Below are 22,208 nucleotides of genomic sequence, written 5' to 3' on the forward strand. Positions count from 1 at the left end.
TATATAATCTGAACCATAATAGGGCAGTGCCAGTCCATGGTAGAAATTCATTTGCTGATCATTTTGATCATTCTGGGTTGCTTCCAGTGTTCTAATTGCATTCCAAGAAAATTTTCTAAGACTTGGCCATTAAATTGCTTGCAGATGCATGTTTTTGCGTATTAGAGATAGTTGGACACAGTACATGGAGGCTTTTCAGTTGTTCAAAGATTTGTGCCCTCCAGCAGCCATTCCTGGTGGCTTCCCCACCTGGCTTTTCAGAACACGAGGAAGGGATGGTGATATCAGAACTGCTTTTCAACCTGGACAATTCTGTTATGCCGAGCTGACCACTTCTCAGGTTTTGAGAAACTACTGTAGCTCTTATAGTTACACTTTATAATCACCTTGCATGTTCTTCAGGATGATTCGTAAATTGTGGAAAATACAGATTGGGTCTGCAGACCACACCCTGTGTCACAGTCACACATAAGTGGTGAATCCTCTTCAATTCTTGGGTCCATGGTGCTTGTGTCAGATCATGGCGATGGAACTTATGGAAAAAAGGCTTCAATCTTTCCCCTGCACAATTTCTCAACCTGCAGAAGTCCAAGGAGTATGCCTTTTGGCCCACTGGGAAAACCCTCATGCACCTTTGTGGATTTCACTTGAAGACCATACTTGCTGCACCAGATGGTTGTCAGAAAAATGACACATGGGAGATGATGAAGTTCCTTCTCTACATGTGCTATTGTTGTGATCTGAATCAGATACCACGTGCACACAATTGAGGAGAATCTACAACTCATATCTTGTTGTTACACAGGACACTAGGTGAGGCCCTCAAACCCAACCAGTGTTCTCCATAACATATGAATAAGCCCTTAAGTACCGCAGCAATTTAAGGCTTACATATCACCACTTTGGAACTGGACACTGTACAGAGCATTGGTGTTGCACAGTCCCAGCATGGCTGACCACTGGTCACCTCAAATAGACTTTCCCACCAGGGCCCCCATCACTCCCACAATAAGTTTTGCTCCCCCCATCCAGACTGGGCTGTTAATCTTTCATTCTCTCGTGATTTTAAATTCTTAATGGTATATTATCCCCCCACCCCCACCCAAATCCTTGGCCTGGGTTTGCTTGCTTGAACCATTAAAAATACAGAATCACACAATTTTAGATCACATAACATTCATCTCTGGTGTTTGAAATGCTCAGGGAACAAATTCCTTCAATCTTTTCCCATTCAAGCATCACATACAAAATAGTAACCTGTGAACTGATGCCACCTACTGGACAGCAGAGGTTTCACAATTTAAAAAAATAGACTTTTGTGGGGTGCATGTGTTAGGTTGCATTGTCACTGCTGCATGAAACGTTATACCAAAGTTTGTTAGTCATACTTCTTTGTGCAGTGGTGCTAGCAGAGATTCTTTTTTACTTGTTCTATGTTATGGCTGTTTCTAGAAATCAGTTTGGTGTGTAGTGTTATTGAGAGCAAAGGCAATATTCCCTGGGATGGTAGAGTTATTCTTAGGTTTCCCAGGATCATTTGGATTTTAATAAAGGCAGCATCCTTCCACATGAGCAGGTCAGCTCACTTGGTGGGGAACCAGGTATCAGTATCATTCACTGAGGCATTCTACAGTTGTGTTTTGGTAGCTGTCCATAAAAGAAATATCAGGTATCTTTTATAGTGTACAGATGAGCGAGGGCATCCCAAACACTCTGGGCTGCCTACTGTACAAGCAGTAACTCTGAGCCAGCACAGCCACTGAGTCTTGTTTTTTACTTGGCAAGTCATCCCTGGGAACTGCATCTGGTAGTCAGATTGGCCACATCTTCAGAGATGAGCCATGCACTGCAATTTGTGGCAAGTTTAGCAGTGATGAGCAAGAAAGAAAACTCATCCCTTGGTCTGCTTCTATAATGTGTACTGTAATGTGTACTGTAAAAAGAAGTTTGTGACCTTGTGAAAAGGTTTTGAGTGCAGCATGTAAACTAAAAGGAATGTGTGTGCCTAGAAGCAAAAAGAAATTAAAGAAGGGCTAAGATATGGCCATCTCCAAACAGTAAAGATTACAGCAACCTTCTGTAATCCTCCCCAAGTTGGGCTCCTACATGTCAGTCAGTGGCCCTGAAGAAACACTGGGGGAGGTGACTGGGGAAAAATCTTCTTTCCCTCCTCCACTGACTTTGGTTCGGAAAGAGCAGGGTAAAAATCAAATCAATATTACTAATAAATGCTGTTCCATTGGAGGAGCTGGCATTGTGCTGATGGGACAGCACCTTTGGTTTCCATCCACTATTTGAATGCACAGCATTTCTAGGTATGACTTAGGTGCTAGAGCTTGCTTTAAAGGGATGGGTCATTTCACCAGAGAAACAACTTTTAGACTGATAAAAAAGTTTGAATCCAGTGGCACCTTTCAGACCAACAAAGTTTTATTCTTGGGGTGTAAGCTTTCTCGTGCATGGTTGGTGACTTCTGTTTCAGTGTATCTGAGGAAGTGTGCTTGCACACGAAAGCTTATATGTTTTTATCATGTTGTTGCCATCCTGAGCCACTCGGGGGAGGGCAGGGTAAAAATCCAAAAATAAATTAAAAATAAATAAATACCAAGAATAAAACTCTGTTGATCTCAAAGGTGCCACTGGACTCCATCTTTTTTCTGCTGTTTCAGACCCACACGGCTACCCACCTGAATCTACCTTTTTGACTACAATGGTTTTGTTGCCGCTGAGAAATTCAGAAATCAGCCCTGAAGTCCTCTCTCTTTTCCCCCCCTCTTCCTCAGGATCTTTTTCTAAAGGCATTGCTGAAGGAGAAGTAGACCCTTCCTTTGGGCCTTTGGAAGCAATACGACTGACCATCCAGACGGACTCTCCTGTATGGATCATCTTGAGTGAAGTAATACTCTTTTCTGGAGGAACTATTTCTTAGGAATTTGGGTGCTGTGTGGTTTCCGGGCTGTATGGCTGTGTTCTAGCAGCATTCTCTCCTGACGTTTCGCCTGCATCTGTGGCTGGCATCTTCAGAGGATCATGAGGAATGATCATTTCTTAGGAATGTTTGTAGCAGAAGGTCTGCACTAGATTCCTGAAGGGAAAGCCCAACAGCAAAGGAAAACTTTGAGCTGAATTTTTTCTCTATCTAGGTATGCTGTGACCACTGAGTCAGACAGACTGCTTGTAGTATGCCTGGACTGCACACATTTCACTTGGCCAACAGTAGGTACAGTCATGGCTTTCTAACAACCATATTCACAAAGACTCAAATTCTCAGCTCGTTGTTTCTCAGCTGATCATGGGAATGACCTGGGACACCTGTTACGTTGTCCATATTAAAGTAACCCGGGGCCAACTAGGTCATAACCTTCTAGAAAAGTGCTGATCCAGCCTTTAGCAGGAACAGTGTGGACTTACTAAATAATGACAATGGTATTATTGCAGTGGTTAACAGTTGTGTAAATTAACTACCAAGAATGGACATGTGTCCATAGCCACAGCTGTGCTTCATGGTTTAGTAACTGCATTACAAGTATGCTGTGAGTGCCTTGCAATATATTTAATACTGTCTAAAAGGAAGCTTCTTGAGTCCACAGGCACTGAATGGCAGATTACCCCACCCTTATCCGGCACTGGCACAAAAATTGCGCTAGAAGTGCTCTCACTTTCTTTTTTTAAAATTTAATCTTTATTCGATTTAATTAAAACAATCACTTAACAGACATAACAAACATAAACTGACATAACAAACATACAACAAAATTGATACATCCTTATTATTTCATAATTCAACTAAGGAATGGTGTCAGGCTTCTTCTGTCTTTTCTTTTACATGACCTTCTTTTCTATTCCTTCCTTATCCAAACTCATTATCTTCTCATTTATGTACTCCTTGCTTATTGACTTCTCCTCCAGTCTGTCTAAACAATTTACATCACTTGGCTAACAGATTTCCGAAATTGCTAATATAACATAATTCTTATTCCCTCCTAATATCCAACCGGTGATATATTTACATCATTAATTTTTAATATTTAGTTAGTCCACAGTTCCTAATTCTTATTACATGTCTCCGCTGGTAAGTTCCTTATTTGACGTGCCAGTCTGTCCATGGTATAGAAGTGTTGCACTTTATTTCTTCATTCTTCAGTTGATGATATCTGTTCCTTTTCCAAAGTTGAGCCAAGACTAGTCTTGCTGCTGTTATCATGTGAAACAATACATGCACATAAGTTTTTATAAGACTACATGTTGCAAATACTGGTCCTAAAAGGTAAGTCATCAATTGCATTGGAAAATGTACTCCTAAAACTTTTTCTATTGTATGTGTATCTTTCTCCAATATTTGTTTACTTTTTTGCAGGTCCACCAGACATGATAAAATGTTCCTGTTTCTTGGTGGCAAGAAGTGCTCTCGCTTTCCACGGGCGGGGCAAGAGGAAACATGTCAGGACAAGAAATCTTGCCCTGACACATTTCCTCTCTCAGTGCACCACAGGGAGGAAACACGTCGGGACAAGAGTTCTTGCCTCAACATGCTTCCGCTCCTGGTCAGTGCCAGGGAGGAAGCACATCGAGACAGTATTTTTTGCCCCAATGCACTCCGGCAGTCAGCACATGGCAGCTGCCTCATGGGCAATTGGCCAACATCTTCACTTATCTCAGTAGGCTATAATGCACTAAGTAAGGATAATCAGATGAATGGATGTGGGAATTCCTGATTATTGTAGGGGGTTACCCAAAGATATAGTAGAACAGAACTTAGTAGCAAAGCTTTCTAGGCAGCAGTTGGGAAGGGGTTTTGTCAACATTATTGCTCTGTTCAACAACTGTTTACAGGGAACATTTGTCTGGCTTGAGACATTGTTTCCAAGAAGAAATCAGGACTCAGTTCTTCATTTCTTTTTCAATAGGAAGATGATTGGTGGCACTAATAGTAAAGTGACCTACTGAGCTCTGATAGCTTTTTTTCCTTTTTAAATTGTGTTTTCAGATATTCCTGAAGAAAGCTGACTGAAGTCTAAGAGCAGGAGATGAGCACTAAGTGGTCATTAGCTCTTCCCGCCTTCTTCCTCTCTTCTATGAAACTGCAGACATTGCAGAAAACAAAGGCAGCCTGTCCGTAAAGCAAAGGTGCGTGCTGAAGGCCACAGCTGCTCCAAGAACAGGAAGAAAACATGTGGTGAAACTTGGCAGGACCTTGTGTTTCATGACCACAGACTAGGAGAAGAGAAGCATTTTTCACACACGGGTGCTAGACTGCATTACATGAAGACGCACCAGTGCTGGCATATCTTGCATCTAGCTGCCTCTGCAGCTCCAGAAAGACACAGGGAGATGAAATTACTGTGTCAGAGATTTTCAATTTTTTGTTTCCTTGAGCAAGGACCACACTGTCCCCACTACTCTTCCTTCCCCCGGGTGTTGGTTCCTGAATGTATCACTGAGGTGTGCATTTAGAAATACAGGCTTAAAGAGTGAAAAGGCTAAATTGAGAAGGCAACTTGACTGTGTCAGGCTCTTACAAGCTGCAGAGCAGCTCAGAGGTATATGTGGGAAGGGGAGGAGCAGATTCCCACCCGTTTGTTTAATAAAAACTGTTACTCCAGGCCATGTCTGAGGATTAAATATGAAGGGTAACAGGTCTGAAAGAAGATGAAGTGCAGAGGTGACAGACAGCATGGCAGGGAAATAATGAAACCACACTGTGCCTGCCAGGGTTGTACATGGCCCCTTCATACAATACAGTTCATGTTGAAGTCTCCAGTGTCTTCATGCCTTGAGAATGAGTGCAAAAGGCCACCCTTTTAAATCCATATTTCCGTTATTTACTGGTTGGTGTGAATTTTGAAGAAAAACATGTAGGCCAGGTCTCAATTGGTAGGGATTAGAGTGTAATTTAAGAACAACAACAACCCTCCCCCCAATGTCACTAGCTATACACTGGAATGCATTATACTACTTTAATGTGCTGTATTTTTTATTATTGGATACATTTGATTTTTTCAAGTATATCTATATAAAATATATATTAAAATGTGCATTGTAAAATTTTAATTCCATTTAAAGTAACTTTTTAAAGAATTGTTCTACGAAGCAGGGAAATTAAAACACCATTTTACAGGCATATTTGCTAAAGCTTGTAAGTGTGAACCATTGTCCACTTGAATGTATCTTTTAAAACCAAATCCACAGATTCTACAAGATACAGCCTATAGAATACACTGGTGAGCCGGGTGGTGGTCCTCTCTTGCTGTAACTGATAATTTAAACAAACATGGTTCCCTAAGGTAGATGGGCTTTATAATTAACTTCAATTATTTTCCGTTCAATTTGGAAAGATACCTAGGGAAAAATAAAGGTATGAAAGTGAAGTGGAGCTCTAGGCTAGATTGGGTCTGGCAGCTGTGCAGCTGTGGTCAGAACAACTTCCTCTTAGACTAACCCCTTATTTATCTTTGAACTGTAGTATACCCCCCTACCTCGCGTCTTCATATATATGGCAACAGAAGTCACCCTGACACCATCACATACTGGAAAAACTACTTTGCCGTTCTTGATTAAATTGCTAGCTATGTAGGTAACTGATTGGTTAACTATATACGCTATCAGCTTAAACTCAGAATTCTGTTGTACCTAAGATTCCTTAGCCAAGAAAGTTTTTGTCTTCTTGTGTAGTCTGGCCAACAGCTGGACAGAATTATGCAAAGTAGTCCACACTAGGTCAGTGTGGCATGTAAGGGAAACCAATTTCAAAAATCACATGTCAGTGAAAATTGATGGTACCTTTTGAGCTGGGGCAAGCTCATTCAAGCATCAATGAAACAGTGGTAGTGAATCTTATCTTCATTCATAGCAGAGCCTATCATTGATTGAGATGGCACAGCTGTAGAAGTTAGTCATTTTATTAGCCTGGACCAGGAACCCAGCTTCTTGGAGAGAGGATTTGGGGCTTGCATTCTAAGCTCAGTGGAATAAAAGGCAAAGAATGTGGACCAAATTGGTAAGACTTGGTTTGTCAGCATACAGGTGCCAGCATATCCAAAAGGCAGTATCACCTCTGATGCTGAGAATCATGGCTAAACACCCCTTTTGAGGTGTGGATTAACCTGAGATCCCTGCCCCGCCCCACCAAGAGAAATCCAAAAGGGGTCTCACCCAGACTTCGTTTTCTCCTCACTAACCAGAATTCTAACTCTAGTTAACCCACGTGCCCACTGCATTTGTCCCTCATGGGGTTAGTATTTAACTGTAATTCTGAATATGAAAAGGAAAAAATAAAGAATATATCTATATGAACCTGGCAACAAACTAGGGTCATGTACATTTTCCCATAACCATGATTATGTGCGACATCTGATCGCAGCAAAAGACAGGAAGCCTCATTTAGATGACCTCCAGAAATCCAACTTCTGGTGATGTTTGAAGGTAAAAGAGCTTTAACTTTATGGAACTTCATCTTTCAGCAGGATAACCACATGAATATCTAATTTAGGCCTATGACTTATTCATGAAAATAACAGAAACTCAGAAGTTCTTACGAGGAGAGCAGTTTTACTGATGCTTTTGAGGTAAAGGACTTATATTAATATACTATCATAATTACTTTCAAAATATATCTTTAGAAAAACTAATTCAGAAAAGAAATAAGTGAAAACTGAGTGACACTTAAGGCAGACTGCAGGCAGAAGGGCACTCCCAGTTGATTTAGAAACGTTCTTCAAAAAATAAAAAATGTGAGCGGCACAAAGTGGAAGAAGAGCCCCACCACAGATAATCCAGTAAGAACACAAAGAACTCCACTGCTGAAGTACATGGGACCCAGCCTGTGCAAAAAAAGATTGGGGGGGGGGGGGAGTGTTAGTTAATTCATGAGATTCATTGTGTACATATTTAAAGTTTCTCTTTATGGATGGTAGAGTATGCTATCACATGGTCTGAATCACAAATGAGCTGTCATAGGATATCTGCTGTTATGTGACAATTCGTTTAACATGTGGGAAGAAGCCCCCTGGTAATCAGCATCTCTAACCTTAATTCACAAAACATGTTTGGGTAATGTATGATATGCCAGCAACTACTGTGCAGTCTTTAGGAATCTTTCAGCCAGAGGCTGGATAACCACTCATCAAGGAGTCTTTTGTTATAACAGAAGGTTTAGGTTTTTTAAGCATTGGGGAGGGAGAGGCTGGACTGGTTGATCCACTGTTCTTGATCCAATACTGCCTTTCATACTGCAGGCATTGACAAATAGCCTCTGAACATCTCTTGTCTTGAAAACTCTACCTGGTCACCATAAGTCAACTGTGATTTGCTGACAAAAAAGCAACTATTACAGATTAACTGAACAACACAGAAATACACCATACCACTTTCTGCTCTTTTTAAAAAACAGACCGCTCTTGCCCTCCTTTTTAAAACTGTTTTAACTGAACCAAAACCCTAAAATCATGAAAGTGATACAGCAGATTTAAACAGCTTTGAACATTTTGATGACAAAGATGAGTAGAAATTTAACAACCACAACTCAATTTGGTTGTGTCTTGAAATTAGACACAGCAGTTTCAGTTTAATAGCATGTTCCCTTACTGGCATTGAGGTCTAGAAAACAAATTTAGATCAGATAAGATAAGATGTGAAATGCTGCTAGGAAATTTAGCCACAAGCAACAGAACACAAGGGAGAGGCCTCACACCTGAAGCATCATGAACATACGAAACCTTCACTTAACATATGTTAGTACCAGCAGCCACACTTTGCTTCCATGATTATTCCTTTCCAGGATGCAACAAGCTGTCCAGCTGGAGTCTTGCTGTAGTAAAGATCTTTGGGCCCTGACAGGAGCTCCAATGAGAAGCTGAAAATACTCCACCCTGTGTACATGCAATCCATAACAGGCATGCATACGAAGAAACAAGATAATTCCTTTTTATGTTTTGGGACCAAGTAATCAGGAATTGTTATGCAAATGAGGTTCCCAGATCAAAGGTTCAAGGTGTATCTTTTCTTTGGCCTAATTCTCACTAAAGAGGTAAATTTGTGTCCAAATTGTACCACCTCAGGGAGCAGGCAGAAGATTCACATGATTGAATACCACTCCAACCAGAAAGATCCCTGCACATGGAAAACCAGCACATCATGGAAAAATCTAGGGTAGATCCATTCCACTTAACATACTTTTTGTTAATGCCAAGGAAGATGTCTGTACAGAGGAGAACAGTTACCACTGTTCAGTCCAGCCACAGACTCATTTACTGCAGTAATAAACTTTTTGTTTTGTTTTTAATCCGCTGCAAAAACCTGGATTTTAGCAATATTAGTGGCTACAAGGCAGGCAGGCAGGCAAACAAGCTCATTGGTACACTTAACAAAATGTTACACTTAGTACTACTCACCTTCCTTGCGCAGCCCAAGCATATCCACTAAAGTACTGATAGCGAGCATACAGATAAATTAATCCACATAATGCAGCTGATGCTATAAAAGAAGACAGTAGCCGAATAAGTTACCATGGAAAGCTTGTGAAATATTTGTCCTACTTTTTAATTTCTATTTCCATTTCCTACTTTGAAGTGATAAGCAATCTCACACACACACTCACATTTAAATACTGGAAAGAAGAGAATGAGCAACTTTGTAAAGTAAATGGGTACATTTGTTTTCCTGCTATTTTAGCTGGGAACCACAATTAATAGCTCATGCTCTTAACTACTTCATTACCTGAGTTCACAAGAGAGGCGAAGTGATTACTGGACAAGCAGAAAAATCTAGACTTAGACTGGTGCCCTTCTGTCACTGAAAGAAAACTGCTTAACTGTCCAACCAACTATGTAGAAATAGTAGCCAAGGCAACACAGGAGCACTTTTAACAGATGGCAGTTCTTTCCTTCACCCCATTTCTGTGGTGAACACAGGCACTCAGGTATTGGACACATACTTGAAAGCATCCTATGTGAAAAGACCCCCCCCCTTTTTTTTTTTTTTACTACTGAGGGGGCACACAGTTTTCTAAGATTTTTGGGATCTAGATCCCTTTTGAACTATAAACCTTCCCCTTGGTTTCCAGGTGTTCTACAAGTAGCGAGTGTGAAGGTTTGGGGTTACTGCTATGAAGTAAGTTTTGTGGTTCACAAAGAGATTATTGAGATTATTGGATTAATATATAAACAACCAAGATTTATTCGTTTACAATTTGGTTTTGAAGGAACAAACCAGTGGCACAGATCTCCAAGTGGACAAAAGTAGAAGCCTGGCTGAGGCACAAACATTTAAACTGGTTATGACTTCAGAGAGTAGTTAGACTTTTCTGCAAAGCTTTTAGCACAGACTGATATTGACTAACCACTAGGCAGGATCCTCTCTTGCACACAGGATCCCACCCACACCACACCAGCCTGCCCTTTCCCCAGGGTCATACTAAATTGTACAAGGTCTGCTCATCACCAGAGACAGGCCTAACAATTGAGCCCTCTCTTCTCTCCCAGATAAGATGCTCCGTCATATATCCTCTGCCTTAATCAGTGGTCGTATTCAAATAATTTAACAACCGGTTCTGGTGGTGGGATTCAAATAATTTAACAACTGGTTGTATACAAGCACCATTTTAACAACCGGTTCTGCTGAAGTGGTGTGAACCTTCTGAATCCCACCACTGGCCTTAATGCCTGTGTTTCCAGCATCTGTGCCTAGGGCTTGATTCTGTAACTCCTGTATAAGGACATTTAAAGATATGGGTATGCAGCAATCATGTTAGTCACAAAAAATGTCAATAATGTTTAAAAATTTGCCAGACACCTTAATTTAAATATCTTAAAACATCATAATAATTGTTACACTTTTTCAGCAAATAATATTATGTCAACATGGAAAAAATGTCTTGCAAAACTGTACCCAAGAATAAATGTCCTGGATTAAATGAAAGGCTAGTTAATTGAAGTGCCTACAGTACAGTGTTAATATCAAGTGAGCTAAAAGTCAACCCTTTGTCACATTCAGTTTATGAATTAGATTATAGATTTTACCTTGATGGAAAAAAATTCCAGCCACCCACAGCAGAGAAAGAAATATTGGGAAGTATTCTGAGCAGTTCACTCTAAACAAAATCAGAATAAACAGTAAATACAAAAATTTATCACACAAAAATCTACCTAGGCTCAGGAGAACTTTCTTTAAAACTCCCATGACCACTTCCTTTCAAATTGAGCTTTAACATGAAACAATGGGATGCAATCTTGCTTGGGCACCATTTTCCTAACTTCAGCTGTCTTGGACAGAAAGCACAGTGGAGAAAAGTAGGTTATGGCCCCTCCCGGGGCTCTGTATTTGGGCTTTAAAAATATATATATCTAGAATTGAAAGTGATGAATGTGCAAGTATCACCAAATTACTCAGAATGGTAAAAAAAATGTTGCACTTAACTGTAACTGTTGTTCATAGAGTGTCTTCTGTGCAGGCATGCACAGGAACTGTGCAGGTCAGCCATGGAGATGGGACCAGGAAGGCTTCTAGAGTTTTTGATTACTTGGAGCGCACTTCCCCCTCCCCTCCAGAGCCAAGATTGGGCTTGTTTCTTGCCCAAATGGTCACATAAAAGGAGTTGGGAAAAGTGCTCCTCAGTTCTCCATCAGTGTGGAAGAGTAGCAGTCCAGTAATAAGACAGCCCACAATGGGGAAAGGATGGAGGGATGCTTGTCTGCATAGAAGACACTCAATGAACAAGTTACAGGTCAGTGCAACTTAGTTTTCATTGCCATGTCTTCAGTGCAGTCCTGCATGCAAGAATAACAAGCTCACTTAGCATGAATGTAAGTGTAGGCTTGTCATCGAAATAACAATTATAGCACTGCTCTCCCAACAGCTGCATCTCTCCTGGAATCCACATCAATGGAGCACTGACAGAGAAATGTAGATGGAGCAGACCAGATCAGATGCTGTGTGAGTTGACCCTAGCAAGAAAAGCAGCTGAAGAGGCTTGTGCCCTGGTGGGATGAGCCTTTACCGGCAGTGAGCAGTCCACCCTGGCACTGCGATCAGCTAGCAATGGTACAATCCACCTACCTTGAAACAGTTTGGAGTGAAGCAGACTTGCCCTTATTGAGACCTTTAAAGCAAACAAATGTTTATCTTGGGGAAAGGAATTTGTGAAACTTAAATAAAATAGGAGTACCCTTGTAATATCAAGGGTATGTAGTATCTGTTCACACAAGAACTGTGGATTGGATAAAAACACAGGAAGGGTAATGTCTTTTTTTAGGCCTGAACTCTAAGCTAGGGCATACATAGAACCATCTTATCAGGATAGAATCTGGTAAAAGATGAGTCCACCTGCTATAATTTGTGACAAAACCAAAGACAACCTCCAAACAGGGAGAGCAGGTTTAAATACAGAGGTCAGTCAGACCTCTCAAAAGTGCTTGGAATCAGGCACTAATAATACAGTACAAGGCCCCACTTGAACATGGAAATGCAGAAATTGCAGCAAGGTGAAACTTGATGGAAATAGTGGCCATTACAGTATCTTTTAAATACAATAAATAATAAAAAATATCAGATAAAGGACAAATGTCAGGTCTCAAGATGTGGGATTTGCCCAACAGACCAAATGTGCCCACTTGGCATCATACAACGTACATGTGGAGCGTTTTCACTATGCTGTCAATACTTGCATAACCCTGCCTAAACCTGGCATTAAGTCTGTCTCAGCCATACCATTAGATGCAAGGACAGAATGTCGTGATGGAGAATGGTCCTGATCATGAGCGGGTTATTTTCCTTGGAGAGCCTTGAAAACTCCTTGCAACTTTCTGAGGAGACTGGGAACCACACCCTGTTGGGCCAGTGAGGAGCCAGCATGGTGTAGTAATTAAGAGTGGTGGACTCTAATCTGGAGAACCAATTTTGATTCCCCATTCTTCTACATGAACAGCAGACTCTGGTGAACCATTATTATTTCTTCATTGCTACACATGAAACTGCTGTGTGACTTTGCACTAGTCCCAGTTCTCTCTGGAAAAGTAACTCGAAATGTTTGCCCAACATACCTCAATAAGGCCCTGCCTGTGAGGTGTTACGAATTTATAAGCCTATTTGAGACTCCTTAAATTTGAGAAAAGTGGGGTAGAAATCCAAGCTCCTCTTCTTCTATGAGGATTAGAAAAAGGTGATCCAAGGCAATTTTTGCAAGGACTTTGTGAAGGAAAGAAAATGGAATGCATAGGAATGCATAATAAAGGGTACCCAACCAATGAAGCTAAAAATCATCCCCAAGGGAATCCTTGCCTATCCCAGCTCTGGATCAAAACATGGGGCGTTTTGTACTACCCACTCTCTGAAAACATGGGGCGTTTTGTACTACCCACTCTCTGAAAATGAGAACCAAATATCAAGGGTTTAGGGACCATTCATGAGTGGATGACATCGGCCTGCTGAGGAAATCCATAGTCACATTGAACTCTCCATTCACATGAATGGCAGCCAGGGAAATGTCTCATGATATGGCCCATCTCCATAAATGGGAGACCTAATTATAGACGGACATAGAACCATCCTCCCTTGCTTGTTAATGTAACATTTGTCAGCAGTACTATTCGCAGCAATGAGCAGAGGTTTCTCAGAAATGGTGGCATAGAAAGGACTTAAGAATAGCCCCAGGTATGGACAGTCAACAACACTGAGAAACAACATCAGGTCTAAGTGACCTTCGGAATCAATTCTGTAAACAGCTGATATTTAATCTTAGCATGTTGGATGACAGGAATGGTAGAGGCCATGTAGCCCAAAAGCTTATTGATGTGAATGGCACTTTGAAACCTATTTCAGTGAGGAAAAAACAGTGACTAAGGACTGAATGGCCTTAAAACGTGCCTGTGGAAGAAATGCTGTGCAGGCTGTGCCAGAAATGGAGTCTAGCACAGCCCCAATAAACTCAATTTTCTGAGTGGAGTATAGACAAGACTTTTGGTATTAATTAGCAAATCCAGGTTGACTAATGTTTGTGTGGTCAGAGTAAAGTCATAGGAAGCTTTTTACTGGTATGGTTTATCATATGAAAACTGATCATAATAACATAGGAAATACCTTTGTTTAAAGGTAGATGTGACCTGGAAAAAAATACGCAACAACTTGGAACTGAGATAGTTTTTTCCTAATCCTATTGAGAAGTGTGTCCATCTCCTCACTAAAGAGTGTCCTGCCTTCAAAGAGAAGATCTTTGACTCTAACCCTAGTATCAGGGGGCAAAGAACAGCCATGCAGCCAAGCATGTTTCCTCAGTACAACTGACTATAGTCCAGCTAGCACTGTCACCCACATGTTGTACAGCATTTTGTTGCTGCTTGCCCAGTCTAAAACCCTCAGCAAATAACACTTTACCCAGAGTCTTCTTGTATCTGATAAGAAGCCAATGAGCTACAACATGCATTCTCAAAAGAATGTCTGATAGTGACCCATGACAGCAGAAAACTAGAGATCCTGAGGCCTCAAGCACCTGATGAGTACACCTTCCAACCCAGAATGTTTAATTTCCTCCCTTCTTTATCTACAGGTGAGGAACAATAATCCGATCTGTAAAGGGGAAGGGAGGACATCAGTAACAAAAGCAATAGGTATTGGGTGCTGAAACAGAAACTCAGAATTTGCACAATTATGTACAAATTCTCCACTTTTTGTGTCGAAGGCTTGACTTGATGCAGGCTTAGCCCATATACTGTTGACAATTTCATGATTTCCCTTAATTAAAGGGAACACTACTGGTCCCACATCAGGATCATAGAGGACATTCATAATTGGATCAGAAGACCTAGAATCTGATTAAACATATGTAATGTTCAAGGCTTTAGCCATTAAAATCAGCTGCTCAGAATACAGCTTCAGGTCCTCCCTCTGTTGGAGAAATTAGACATGGATCTCTAACATCAAGATGAGGTGAAGGCATGGAGGTGTCCCCGGACTTGAGATTGGATTTGGAGGCATGACTATCAACAGGATCCTGATAGGGATATGGGGATGGGACAGAAACATCAGTGTTGATGACTGAAGGACAGAAGATCTCAGATGACAGGATGACATGTGGCATGGAAGTTGTATGTCCCAGTGGGTGCATGGAGGGGAATAGAACCCCAGACATGGATGACTGATAAGGCTGATGGAAGCCATGCACCTGAGTAGACGGTCATGTTCTTAACCTCAAGGCCTTTCCTTGATCCAAAGGCAGCAGAGGGACCTTGAAAACATCATCTCCCAAAGGGGGAGAGGGCTGTCTGCTAAACATAGGAGAGAGTGTCCTTGGACAGTAGAGTTGAAGACTGAGAGGAACAGTGTAGTCCTTAATTAGAGACATCAACAATGGACCACCATGGAGAGCCTTGACATGAAGCATCTGGACTATGACCACAACTAAGATGGGGACTTTGACAGGGAGGTGATTTTGACTCTCGATGTTGAGGGGATGAATGACAGGGAACCAGAGGCACACATACATGGTAGATGAACCAGGGAACATATTTGTGGAGGGTCGGTGACATGTCCAGAGTTTGAGAAGGAAGCAGTTTGGTCTGAGAGGAATACTGTCCACAGTATATAACAGACTTCTCTCTGTGATACACCTCTGAAGATGCCAGCCGCAGATGCAGGCGAAACTTAGGAACAAGACCTACCAGACCACGGCCATACAGCCAGGAAAACCCACCAGTAGATTCAATATCTTTACAAGAGGATTAGACAAACTGTTGAGGATCATTACATCTTAGCTATTAACCATAATGACTACATGGAACCCCAGCACAGGCAGAATTTCTCTGAATGCCGGTTAGCTAGGAGGCTGCAGCAGGGGAAAACTTTGGCCTCTGTTCCTTGTCTGTGAACTTTCCAGGAGCATCTGACTGGCAAGCATAGGAAGCAGGATGCTGGACTAGATGAACCACTGATCTGATCCAGGATTGTTCTCATGATGCTTAATTAAGGCGGTCACACACTGGCACTTAAACTAAGAGAAAGTACACAGAACATGTCGAAAGGGTAACCATCACATGTCGAAAGGGTAACCAAGGAGCAGAAGTGGCATAGGAGGTTAAGAGCTCGTGTATCTAATCTGGAGGAACCGGGTTTGATTCCCCGCTCTGCCACCTGAGCTGTGGAGGCTTATCTGGGGAATTCAGATTAGCCTATCCACTCCCACACACGCCAGCTGGGTGACCTTGGGCTAGTCACAGCTTCTCGGAGCTCTCTCAGCCCCACCTACCTCACAGGGTGTTTGTTGTGAGGGGGGAAGGGCAAGGAGATTGTAAGCCCCTTTGAGTCTCCTGCAGGAGAGAAAGGGGGGATATAAATCCAAACTCTCATCATACCATTACAGCAAAACTAAAACAGATTCTTGTGGCACATCAGATACCTTTTAGTCCAGCATAAGAGCTCTAAGTCTAGAGCTCACCTCAGAAACACAAGGAGGATCCTCATGAGGAAGATATATATATGAGGTTAGAAAGGTGGGAGGGGGAGTTATCATCAGGAAGATTTTTAAAAAGATATCAATGAATACAAATAATTTATATTAAGGGAATTATATATAGATATAATTCAAGCATGAACAATGAGAGTACAGAAACCCTGATAATGCAGTCTCCCTAGTTCTGGTAAATATTAGATTAGTTAAAGATTAGTTAGTAAATATTTGTTAGTAAAGATTAGTTAATTGCTGTGAAGGTGAAAGACTCCCAGGTCCTTGTTAAGTCTGTGGAAAATGATATCAAGCACCTTGATCTAATTCTGCAACATCACACAAATCCCACTGGCCTTCTCTTTCCTCATAAAGCTCAATGAGGAAGGGCAATTCACATCGGAGTATGACAAAAAAACCTCTAGTGTTTTAATTAACACTGGAATAGATGGAACACCTTGCACAGTCATTTCATATACAGGACATCAGCACAATATTACTCCTGCTATAAGAAAGTTGAGGCATGTGGGTGGGGATCCAGGGGAAGGATCATGGGCCTTCCTGGCTTTCCCTGTCCTCAGCAGTTCTTTCTGACTTCCAGGAATGTTTATTCCTGTAGTTGCAGCACCCACATGGAGTAATAAGCCAGAGGAATTGGGAAGCTGTAACTGAGGAGCAAAGTTGCTCCTTTCTTCCAGAAAGCCACATTTGGCTCATGAAAAATGCAGCAGTAATTTCATCCTCTTCCCACTATAGCCTTCCCATCCCATATGTCTATCATTCTACTTTTCCAGAGGCAGGAGAAAATCAGAAAGATTGGTAGCTGTCCAAGGGTACATGATCAAACCCAAGGCAGAGTGTACCTAACTGTGCCTTCATGCAGTTCAACTTAACTTTTAATACAATTTGAAATTTATCAAGCTATCTCTGATTTTCTGGTATATATATATCTATGCTATGAATTTATCTAATGCACAATTGCAGAGAAATGTTTTAGTCTGTGAATACTATAGTAGAGACCAAGGATGGGAGAAACAGTTGAATGTCTTAGCATCATATAGCTAGTTCACCCTGACCGTATTAAATAAATGCTCTTGAAGTTAAGTCTAATAGCCTCAACAGAAACTTTTCTAAGTCAGTGTAGTTTAGGATGTAAGCCATAAACATAAACCCCCCCGCCCCAAGAGGTTTAACTTACTGGGCTCTGAAGATTCTTTCAAATGCTGGTGGACCTGCTATACCAGGAGGAGACACTTTGCACTTACGCCGAGCATAGATCACCTGCATGGCAAAATAGCCTGTGTGGAAAAGGAGGGGAAATCAAATATTTTAAAGTGAAAAGGTGCAGACAACGGAAAATTACCAGCGTGCTTATTAGTTTTTTAAATCTATTATTAGCAAATACTGTTCTGGTTTAATATGCAAAAGCAGTCAATGGAGAATCTATTTCACTTTTGCAGACTGGTTGACCTTTATTCTTACCTTGTTAGAGATATGATTTCAGTCTCTGCACTCAATTACTCCAAACATCAGGTTGTTCTTAGAATAACAGCAGAAAACCCAAAGAGGATAGCCTAGGCCACGGGTCTGGAACCTGCGGCTCTCCAGATGTTCATGAACTGCAATCCCCATCAGCCCCTGTCAACATGGCCAATTGACCATGCTGGCAAGGGCTGATGGGAATTGTAGTTCATGAACATCTGGAGAGCCGCAGGTTGCAGACCCCTGGCCTAGGCCCTAGGACTTACCAAGTGAGTATGATGGAAGGCTGCCAATGCAGCTCCAAAGTGAGATACCATGAGGGTTGGGAAGCTGGATGGGAAAATGGCTGCAAGCGGTCAGGATGAGCAGTCTTTCAAAGTTAACACTGGCCTTTTCCACATATTGCACTTACCCCATTGCAAAGGTGATTTCTATCCCATCATTTTCTACTGTGTTGGTCCACACTCCACTCCTTAGAACATAACTTTTTTTTGTTATTTTCCACACATGCATTGTAGCAATAATTCATTTAGTCAAGAAACAGAGGGAAAAGGAGATAGCAAGAAATGGTAAAAATTAAGAGGAGAGGTGAAGTAGCAATGATGTGAGGGACAGAAAAAGTGGTGAACCAAGCAGCAAAGGGGAAGTTGAATCACTACAATCACGTAAGGGAAGCTAGCTCAGAAACGTTTCAAGGAAAAAGCATCATGACAAAAATGTTTCGAAAAACAACAAAGTAAAAGGTTGTTGGAAATGTTTCCAGAGCCAAACATGGGTAGAGGGAAAGGGTTGTGGAAATCCACAGAAAAATTGAGGCATTAGCGGGCTGGGAAGGTTGCAAGCAACTTTTGCAGAAAAGACCATATATAACCTCCAAATTATAGAAAACAGTATGCCAGAAATGTAGGTCTGTCTGGAAAAAACATAATTGTCTGATCAGAAGGCCCTTTTTCTTGATATAATGGGGACACTGTATATAGAGGTACATATATATTCTGTACTTGCTCAAGGACTCATACTCTTCTGCCCGTCGTAGGATTATGTCGTAGCCTTGAAATTAAATGCTGGGCTGAATGCCACAAATTACCTCACCACCATTCTCAAGATGTCCATTTTTCCAAAATTTAACTTTATGCACCATCTCAAATATGTTTAAGTATCTTACAGACTAACAGGTATACTGTGTGTGAATTTCAGAAAAGTGGTGAGGTTTTCCTGAAACAGATTTACATGGCTGCTCTTCTAGAATTTTTCTTGAACGGCAGGTTACATAGGGGATGAGACCAGATATTAAAATGATGTTCCATCTAAGGAGGAGGTAGAAGTAGAAAGAAACAATACAAAAATTATATTAAGGCAGTGGGTTGTGTTCAAGAGTTAGCCAGGATTGCAGAAAATTACCCCCTGTCCCAGGGAAACAAACCATTTAACATATTTTTATTCTGGCTCTTCTTCAGAGGAGCCCCGGTTAATTCCCAGCTCTATTTATGATTCACTTCCAATGGTCGGCCTTACAAAGAATGCGGAAATATTGCATTACACATGAATTAAGCATTTACATACTGACATATAACAGTCTGGTAGCCCAAGGGAATTTGTGTTTAACCTGGGAATCTTTACCCCTCATGGGACTGGGAGTCTTTACCCAATGCCTTTCCCAACTGCTGAAACTTTCACTGCCTAACTACGTGGTTTGTTGTATATTGTGTGATGCCATATCTATTGCATTCTTTCTAACTATGTAATAATCTATACCCTGTTCAGGATAAAGATGGCAGGAGATTTTTGAATTATCTGCCATTTCCTGGACCATTGTTGTTCGTGAATGCTCCACTTGGGTCCTAGTGTCTACCTAGTTCTGTCTCCAAGGCAAGCAGAACATTTTAGAACAAAGACAGTCCAAGAAATGGCAGATGAATTCATAAATTTCCTGTCATCTTTGTCCTGAAAAGGGTATACCTTGTGCCTCAGCAAAAAAGGTGAACTACAAATGGAATGAAATAAAAAATGAGTCCCTTCACTTACCAGAACCATTTTATCCTGCCTTGTTTCTGCTTTTTTTCCTGCCTCCACTGCCCTCTCCTTGGTTTCCACGCAGCAAAGAGTTGGCAGTACAAAGTTTGTCATCTCATAAATTTTTTTCATGACTTATACCTTATCTTCTGCTTATTTTCCCCTTTTCTCTGCCATGCAGTCCATTCAGACTTCCCTTTTTCCTTTCTTGTCCTTCTCCTCAGCATGACTTCTCCATTTCCTTCAACACCTGTGTTTTTTTCTGTTTCCTTCACTGACCGCGGTCTTTTTTCTTATTCTGTCTCTATTTTAAGTGTCTAGCTTCAGCAGCTCCTCATTTTTTTTGCAAAAACCATCCCCCTTCTTTCCCAAGTTCTTCAACTAAGCTTCTGAATGTAATGTTTTTACTCATCTGAAGTGCTTTTGATGAAGACTCCAAATTTGTACTTGGAAGTTTTTCACAAGACCTCTCATACTTAGCTGCCTTTCAGAGCACAGAGATAAACTATGTTGTAGGTTGGCAGGAACCCCACAATTGATGCACCGATAAGCACATTCACCAGAAATGTTGTCACTCCTTGCTTTACATGGTAGAGATAAGCAGGGAAATTAGAATGTCCTCCTTTTGCTTTTTTGGAGCATATGCCAATTGTGGCATGGATTTATCAAACGGTGCTGCAAGTGTACCAATGTGGCTTTTATGCCAGTTTTATTTTCTTGACATTTTCTAGAACTCATTTTAACACTGTTCCAGTGATATACTAGTCCGAACTAAAGAAAATATATATATACACACACACAATCTTTTCATGCAAGCAGTGTAATGTGGGAGTAATGAACCCATGCAAGATGGCAGCCCTGCCCCATTGCCTTAGAAAGGAGAACCACAGATACCCCCTCCCATCATCACCAGTTTGGAGTTTGCCGGCCTCATGTTCCCATGCTCGTGTCAAGCACAAGCCAGGACCCAGCCTACATTTAATACTTACTAGTACAAAATAAATAATGTTTTAATTAATTGACAGTTGTCCACTAGGATTCTATCTTTTATTTTCCCTCACAGTCAATACATGTTTTGAATAAAGCTGTTTGGTTCCCTGCATTTTGTTAGTGTAATAGTTTCAGGACAGGACAGAAACCTCTGAAATGTCTCACATTTGCTATCCTAGATTTTTTGCGAATTCTGTCCACTCATCATATTATAGTGAGAAAAAGGTGCATGTATTTTGTGTGTGCCTTAAATCTTTGTTGCATATAGCACCATCAGGTTGCCATAAGGTAGCTCTGTGAAATGTGTTATATCGTACATCACTTTAGTGTCTCTATTATTTCCAAAATAACTTGTTTTAACTGATGGACATAGACCTCCCCCACAACCTCCATTTAAACAATTCAGTGACACACACTAAAGGCTTGCAGTTGGAGGTTAGAATTATATGTTTTTACAAATCCTTTCTGTAGACTTACTCTGACCCAATTCTAATTTTATTTCTTTATCCAACTGTTGCTATTAAGCAAACAAATTTAATACCACCACCATCTGCACCCATGCAAGCCCAGCAGTTAAATGCAATTACATTTTCAGGCTCTATAATGGCTACAAGAAGTCAATAAGATTTTAGACTTAAGCCATGTAAATGGCCTGCCAGGGCATCACAAAGCACTCTGTGTCTTACTCTCTACAGTTCAGGCAACTTTTCCATTTAACTGGCCTAAGAGATTCTGCTTAGTTTACTGTGGCTACCATAGACAGTATTTTTTCTCCATAAAAGAGGCAACATGGTCCTTACCTTGTTCCAACACTCCCAAAATGGTAACAGTGGCCAGCCAGGCTATCTGATGTAACATATTGATGCTTAGAAACTGAAGAACAAAAGTAAGGAAGCTACAAGGTTCAGTGGACTTTTGACACTGTAAAAAGTCCTAATATACATATCCAAAGCTGCTGTCACAGTTCATCAGACCACGCAAGCCTTCATTTCCTCTTCCAAAAGGTTGAGTGGTTAACTCTCTGTTTGCCAGACAGTTGTGAATAGATCATAGCTATCAAAGTACTGCTAACCCCATTCTGTGAACTTCCTGCATCTATTGTTAAATTGTAGACACCCACAGATGTCTAAAAATCTAGAGCTTTCCATCATATTCTTTTACAATAATAATATCAGACACTGGATTCCAGGATTTAATTTTGCTAATGAAGAAGAGGCTCCCTGATAGCAAAGGTAGCTGAAGAGCTGATCCGTTTGTTGCTTTTAATGTACCTGTGTCCACGCAAGAATATATTTGT

The 22,208-nt window shown here is 41.0% G+C and overlaps 2 protein-coding genes across 4 annotated transcripts in view; one reads left to right on the forward strand and one right to left on the reverse strand.

Moving 5' to 3' along the window:
• The window catches only part of MGAT4B (alpha-1,3-mannosyl-glycoprotein 4-beta-N-acetylglucosaminyltransferase B), a 95,861-nt gene extending 89,810 nt beyond the window's left edge, over positions 1–6,051 (forward strand). Inside the window, exons 14-16 of one of the 3 annotated variants that reach the window (XR_007243940.1) lie at positions 2,784–2,929; positions 3,053–3,143; positions 4,988–6,051. Coding sequence is in view for 2 of the 3 variants with exons in the window: in XM_048489840.1 (XP_048345797.1) it covers positions 2,784–2,896; positions 4,988–5,011 (137 nt within the window). In the remaining variant the exon portion in view is untranslated. The remainder of the gene's footprint in view (positions 1–2,783; positions 2,930–3,052; positions 3,144–4,987) is intronic. The other 2 variants (XM_048489841.1, XM_048489840.1) reach the window with 2 other exon arrangements.
• Positions 6,052–6,141: 90 nt separating this feature from the next.
• On the reverse strand, positions 6,142–21,769 carry LTC4S (leukotriene C4 synthase). The gene is made up of 5 exons (XM_048489846.1): positions 21,712–21,769; positions 17,625–17,724; positions 11,016–11,086; positions 9,390–9,471; positions 6,142–7,820 (listed from the first exon to the last, which is right to left on the reverse strand). The coding sequence occupies exons 1-5, from the start codon at positions 21,767–21,769 to the stop codon at positions 7,715–7,717; spliced, it is 417 nt and encodes a 138-aa protein (XP_048345803.1). The 3' UTR covers positions 6,142–7,714.
• Between the last annotated feature and the right edge of the window lie 439 nt (positions 21,770–22,208).

Source organism: Sphaerodactylus townsendi, linkage group LG03 (assembly GCF_021028975.2).
Source record: "Sphaerodactylus townsendi isolate TG3544 linkage group LG03, MPM_Stown_v2.3, whole genome shotgun sequence".
Lineage (NCBI taxonomy): Eukaryota > Metazoa > Chordata > Lepidosauria > Squamata > Sphaerodactylidae > Sphaerodactylus > Sphaerodactylus townsendi.